The sequence below is a fragment of the Arvicola amphibius genome, chromosome 6, assembly GCF_903992535.2.
Source record: "Arvicola amphibius chromosome 6, mArvAmp1.2, whole genome shotgun sequence".
Classification (NCBI taxonomy): domain Eukaryota; kingdom Metazoa; phylum Chordata; class Mammalia; order Rodentia; family Cricetidae; genus Arvicola; species Arvicola amphibius.
This window is the reverse complement of record NC_052052.2, coordinates 121,389,922-121,396,329: the sequence shown is the minus strand read 5'-3', so window position 1 is coordinate 121,396,329 and position 6,408 is coordinate 121,389,922. Positions and strand designations below refer to the sequence as shown.

Below are 6,408 nucleotides of genomic sequence, written 5' to 3'. Positions count from 1 at the left end.
AAGGTGTAAGAGGCCACCACAATATTAACACACACACACACATACACCATATGACTTTACAGTACTAAAACACTCTGTCACACACAAAACACACACACACACACACACACACACACACACAATGACTTTAAACAGAACCTTTTAATATTCTTACATAGCTTTGGTTTGTTGGGAGAATCTGTACCCAGCATGCACTAGTCTGCCTGGGACATCGACTCCTCTCTACAGGTTAGTCTGAGCAGGCCAGTATTTTCTAAAGGAAAACTGGACAGTAGATTAAGATGTTGTCTGGGTCTACAAAGATAACAATGCTTAAATTCCCTCATGTTTGTATTTCTTTTCCTTTCCCATGCAGAATCAGACAAATGGCAAGCAAAAAGCGTGAAGTCCAGCTACAGGTGGGTCTGTCCAGCCAGCAGGTCATTGGTGCAGTGACACTTGCTGCATCTTACGGTGTTTTGTTTCTCACAGACAATCATCAACAGTCAGAGCCTGTGGGATGATATGTTGCTGAACAAAGGGCTAACAGGTACTGGGGGCTCTTGGCTGTCTGCATCCAGGGTTTGTCCCCAAACATCTGGGGACACCTTGTAGAATTCAACTCTATGTTTCAAAAGCTGCCTTTCTGCCTTCCTCCTCACCTGGGGTGGGAACGTGCCTGCCTCGAGATTCTTTGACTCTGCCTTTTCATATATGTCACTACCTTCTAGTGATTGATGTTTACCAAGCCTGGTGTGGACCTTGCAAAGCCGTGCAACCTTTATTCAGAAAACTGAAAAATGAACTGAACGAAGATGAGATTCTTCATTTTGCTGTTGTAAGATTTTTGTTTTCATTCAACCTGTTTTCCTGTTATATTAGGACTTAAGGATTCCCGAGTACTTCAAGTATTATCGCCTTAAGCAACCTGTCAATCTTCACCCTAAACAATGTTTGTTTGGCACTTTTACTATATATTTAGTTCTATCAGTTTGAGAATTAGTATGATTTTTTTACCTAATTCCTTTATTACTGCAAACTTTAGAAAAATATAAAAATGGACACATGCCTGTTGATATTTCTTTTACCTCGTGACAAAGTCACTGTATGTCCCTGAGGTTAAGATTATGGGGAGCTGCGTCCTGGGTGTCATGGAGTAGATCCCTAGATATGTATCTATGCACAAATATTTCAAAGGAAGTAATTTCTCTTTACACCTATTAGTTATAAAAAGTGATGAGACTGAATATCATAGTCAAATTCATTTAACTCAATTGTATTGATTAATTTATCTATATGCAGTTAACAATTGGCTAAAATATTATTGTTCAATATGCCTTTATGTGTAAACAGACCACTTGAAATCTATCTAGACCACCTGCAGAAATGCATTTTCAATTTTAATTAATTTAATCTTAAAACACTGAAGGCTGTTGTGATAGCTCAGTGGGTAAAGCACTTGCTGGCAGGTCTAATACATGAGTTTGATGCCTGGGACTCAAGTGATGGAAGTAGAAACAGAGTCTTTCTCTTTGTCTGTCTGCCTGCCTGCCTGCCTTCCTGCCTGCTTGCCTGTCTCTCTTACACAAAATAAATTTAAAAAGTTTTAAACCTGATATTACTAAATTAAATTATTGTGAAATTTAATACTTGGCTACATGAGCCTATTTTTATTAGAGGTTACTTATTAATCAATAATTATTTATTCAATATTAATCACTCAAATGTGTTTTAAATATAAACTTTATTTATTTTTTTTCAATCAAAAATTTACACTTCCTCCCCTACTCCCATTCGCCTCCGGCTCCTCCACTCTCCCTCCTCCCTCCCCCTCCCTCCTTAAGAGAGGGCAGGGAACCCTGCCCTGTGGGAAGTCCAAGACCCCCCCCCCCCTTAAATATAAACTTTTATAAAATAATACATTTTAAGATTTACTGTGGAACATACCAGCAACATTTTTTTACATCGAATTCATGTTGAACTGATAATACATTGAGTCAAGGAACATATTTTATTACTTTAGTTTCACCTGTTTCTTTTATGTAACTGCCAGAGAACCTAAAATACATTTTTATTAGACAAAGGCATACCTGAGTCCACCAGCTGTAAACTGCCGAAACAGTGTATTTCAGATCTCTATCAACTACATAGTCTGTGAGCAGACATGAAAACTCCACCCACTGCATGCTTTGGGCGTAGGCCTTCCCTGCCCTTCAAGACACCCTTGGAGTCAATTTCTTTCCTGACGTCACATGGTTTCAACCTGCCATCCCCTTTTGCAGAAACATGCGTGTTCTTTTCTTCAGAATCTTAAATTTTGCATGCGTGTGTCTCTGTATTTGTGTGTGTGTCTCTCTGTGTGTCTACTTCTGTGTCTTTTTCTCTTTGTGTGAGGGGGTGTCTGTGTGTGGGTGCGTGCATGTTGAGTGTAATTGTACAGAGAGGCCAGAGGTGTCGGATCCGCTAGGGCTGGAACTACATACAGTTGGAAAGTCATTGCTTTTCTAACAAAGCAAGTGAGCCAGCCCTTACACCTGCCTCTAGTACACTATTGAAAGAGACAGTGTGCCCTGGGTGAGGGACAACCAAGTGCAATATAGAGCCAGAAGTCACCTGCCCGGAAGGAATAAGAAACATTCTTTGGATCAGGGACTCTTGGGCTGGATTGGAGGAGTAATGGCAGGACCAGGCAGCAAGGAAGGTAGAAACACAGAGGTGAGTTTGGCCGCAGGCACCAAATAACACAGGGTTTGAGTTGCTAATACATGCAGTTTGATCCTTAATATGACTGTTACAAACCCAAAAATGTTGCCATCCCAGAAAAACTGTGCATATCTCTATAACATTTGAACATAGGATACAGAATAGGGTGGATATTGCTTTCTTAAGTATTGTATAAAATATTGATGCTATCCTTCAGGCTGAAGCGGACAACATTGTGACTCTGCAGTCATTTAGAGATAAATGTGAGCCCGTGTTCCTCTTTAGTCTCGTAAGTATGGCGTCTGTAGTCTCATTATCAGATTCTTTTGTAGTAGCAGGTAGCACTGAGAGTTGCCATGGGGATGTTTGCCACTGGTAGTAATTGCACAGTGTCGGCCTTATCTCTATTTATCTGACAGTAAATTTAATAATTTGCCCATGGGGAGCTTGTTAAGATAGCACATACTGAACTGATTGAAGAAAAGACTGGAATGAGGAACCAATCTCAGATGAGCTGCAGGAGAGAGGTGGTTCTAAGTATTCACAGATTTGGGTGAAAGTGTCTACCTGATCACTCCCTCTCATGCCCTTTGCTCCCAACTCTACATTTACAAATGTTCAGAAATAGCGTAGAAAGTTTATTCCCTACTTGCTCTTATTGTTTTCTACATAGGGGGGTGGGGGTGATCTCAGTTCCTCTTTATACTTGTCTGTTTCACCTATATTTTGCATTGACTATAATAGTCAGAAAACAATATAATAAATATTGTTTCCTAAAACTAGTCCCCAAAGTCCTCAACCCTGTGGCAGTCAAGAGAAGCGTCAGTGGAAGTAAATACCACTTGGTCCATCTTCTGGTGTAGGGTACTTTAGTTTTCATGAGTAGAAATAATGATTAACAGCACTTCTTCTGTTAGGCTCTCTATTCATTAAATGGCACTCTTGCAACTGCCTCAAGAAAATGAACATTGACTTAGTTGAATAAAAATATGTTATGTTCCTGAATTATATTGAATGTATAGCACTCAGATGCATAGTATCTTCAGCTTTTGAAGCAATATGGTCTTCGTTTAGAGTGAGAGTTTTGATGCCACCTAGCCTATCTGTAGCTGAAGGAACCAGAATGAGAATCTCCACAAAGGAGAGGATTTGCTGCTCTGGAACATTCTGCTGGGAGCCTCGAAGTGGCAATTTTTTTCAGATTTTTGTCAGACCACAAAGTAGATGTCTCTTTTACTTCCTATTGCTCATACTTTAGCTGCTCTGTTCTCCTTTGTTAGAATCCACTAGTTTTGGTGAATTTTCTTGCTTTTTTTTCCACCCCACTCCTGTCACCTGAGATCTTCAAGTAAATTCTGCCTCTAACATCACAGTGTAGCATGTGGTTCAAAGTTTGCTTTTCAAACCCAAGTTCACCTGTCCCCTCGGGGTATCCTTGTCTACAATGATACTTGACTCTGCCCTGGCTTGTGAACTCTTAGTCTCCTTTTTATCAAGGATTTTCCCTGCCAGCATACCTCATCCATTAAGTGCTGTGTTCATGCCTCAGGCGCTTTATTCTGAAACATACCATATCAACAGCTGCTTATGGAAGAATAATATTCCCTAACTTAACAAAACCGCCCACCAGCTAATCTCGACTTCTTTTGCTAGTCAGTGTTCTCAGCTGACACAACCAGCATTCTAGCAAGTTTCAGCAGGGACAGCTCTTTCTGCTCAGGAGAATTGCCAGCCTGGTATTGTACCGAGAAACTTTAGACCTACAACTCAATTGCAGACAGACATCTTCTCTTGCTCCCTCTGATCCTTTCCACAAAGTAGGAAAAGTAACCTTCACAACTGGAATTTTAATTGTGGAGCCAGAGGGATGACTTAGCAGTTAAGTGCACAAGGCTGAATCCATGTACACACACACACACACACACACACACACACACACACACACACATGCTCATGCACACATAAAATAAATCTTAAAATAGAATGTTAGTCATGTCTACAGTGTATGTTATATTCCAGCCTTTTAGTGGTTTTGGCTGAAGGAGGGAGATTTTCTCCCTCCAAGATGTCCAAGGCTCCATATCCTCTGGATTCCTGTGGGTATTGAGGCTGTGCCTACTGGGTTCAACCTCACTTTCCCAGGCCTCGTCACTTGCCGTGTCTCCTACAGGCCCCATGACCTTGTGCCTGTTATTCCTTCTGCATAGTACATTTTTTCTTTTCACCTTCATGTTTTCTTATCATCTTTCATATCTTAAAGTAAGAAACATTTCCTGATATTGAGTAATACCCCAGCTGACCTCCCTGATGGGACAAGTTCTTATGGATCTTTTGGGTGCTCCAAGCCTTTCTTAATGGTACCTATGGAGTTGCTATTCAACAAGCATCTCTACTTTTGTGGGTCTTTTGGCTTTTTGTTATTTAATAGGGTTAGATACAAAGTCTTCCATTCCATGCCAACGTGCCTAGTTCTATGTCCATAAACAGATGATTAGTGCATATAAGGTAAAAGACAGACAAAAAGGGGTGTGGCATCTATCCTGGTTTTCGTTGTCAACCTGATACAACAGTCATCTAGCAGGAGGGTCTTAATTGAGGAATTTCCTGAATCATATTGTGCCATGGACATGTTTGTGGATGCTCGGCTTGATTATTAGTTGATGTAGAAGGGCCCAGATACCTGTAAGTGGCACCACCCTTAGCAGTCCTAGGCTATCTAAGAAAGCCAGCAAGCAGTGTTACTCTATGGGTTCTGCTTCAAGTGTTTGCCCTGATTTCCTTTAATGATGGATTGTGATAGAGAAGTACATCCCAGATGAATATTCTTCTTCCCAAATTGCCTTTGGTCAGTGTGCAAAACAACAGAAAGAGAATCAGAACACCATTAGATCAAGTTAAAGGCCCTGTCTAGAGTCCCTCACATTTAAAGAAGGATGAATGAGGCAGGTGTCCTGTGAGTGCTCCTGTAAGGTGGTGATGTGCTGTTGGTGATGGGGGTACAGCCAGCTCTAGGTAGTAGCATAAGGATGCTGTAAGAAGATGGGGATGCAACCATACTTCTATAGAGAACAAACAAAGTGTGGGACTCTAATTGCTGATGCTACCAAATCAGAGTGAACTGTCCCAGCACTACTACTTTCAAATGGCTGATTACAGTATCTGAAAGATGGTTGATGGGATGTGGGATCAAGGAGAGGGAACTTAGTCCAGACTAAATGTTAATTATTGATTTCATATGAAAATGAAAGTCTCTATACTTTCTTATCTCTTGTAGAATGGTAAAATTGTTGCAAAGATTCATGGTGCAAATGCACCACTTATCAATAGAAAGGTCCTTACCTTGATAAACGAAGAGAAGAAGATTGCAGCTGGTGAAATGGCTCGTCCTCAGGTAATACTGTGATAAACGGCTATCATGACTTTGGAAATACAGCATGTTTTATGTTTTTCTAAAGTGTCTCCCTAACTATTTGTGTCAGGCTGCTTCTTGTCACTGTGATCAAATGGCCAAGGCAGTTGGCTTATAAAGAGAAGAGGTGTCCTGTTTCGCAGGGGCCACTCCATTTTCTTTCCTTCCTGTTGCTTTAGGGCTGTGACAAAGCAGCACAACATGGCAGGTCGTTTGTAGTGGACCAAGCGGCTCAACTCATGGGTGCTGAGAAGTGGAAAAGAAAGAGGAGAGGAGGAGACAAGTGTCCTACAGGCGTGTCCCAAACAGATTATGTC

The 6,408-nt window shown here is 41.0% G+C and overlaps 1 protein-coding gene across 1 annotated transcript in view; it reads left to right on the top strand.

Moving 5' to 3' along the window:
* Positions 1 to 365: 365 nt before the first annotated feature.
* Positions 366 to 6,408, top strand: part of Nme8 (NME/NM23 family member 8) — a 42,750-nt gene continuing 36,707 nt past the window's right edge. Inside the window, exons 1-5 of the mRNA XM_038335233.1 lie at positions 366 to 398; positions 472 to 529; positions 711 to 817; positions 2,900 to 2,971; positions 5,957 to 6,073. Coding sequence (XP_038191161.1) covers positions 366 to 398; positions 472 to 529; positions 711 to 817; positions 2,900 to 2,971; positions 5,957 to 6,073 — 387 coding nt within the window. The remainder of the gene's footprint in view (positions 399 to 471; positions 530 to 710; positions 818 to 2,899; positions 2,972 to 5,956; positions 6,074 to 6,408) is intronic.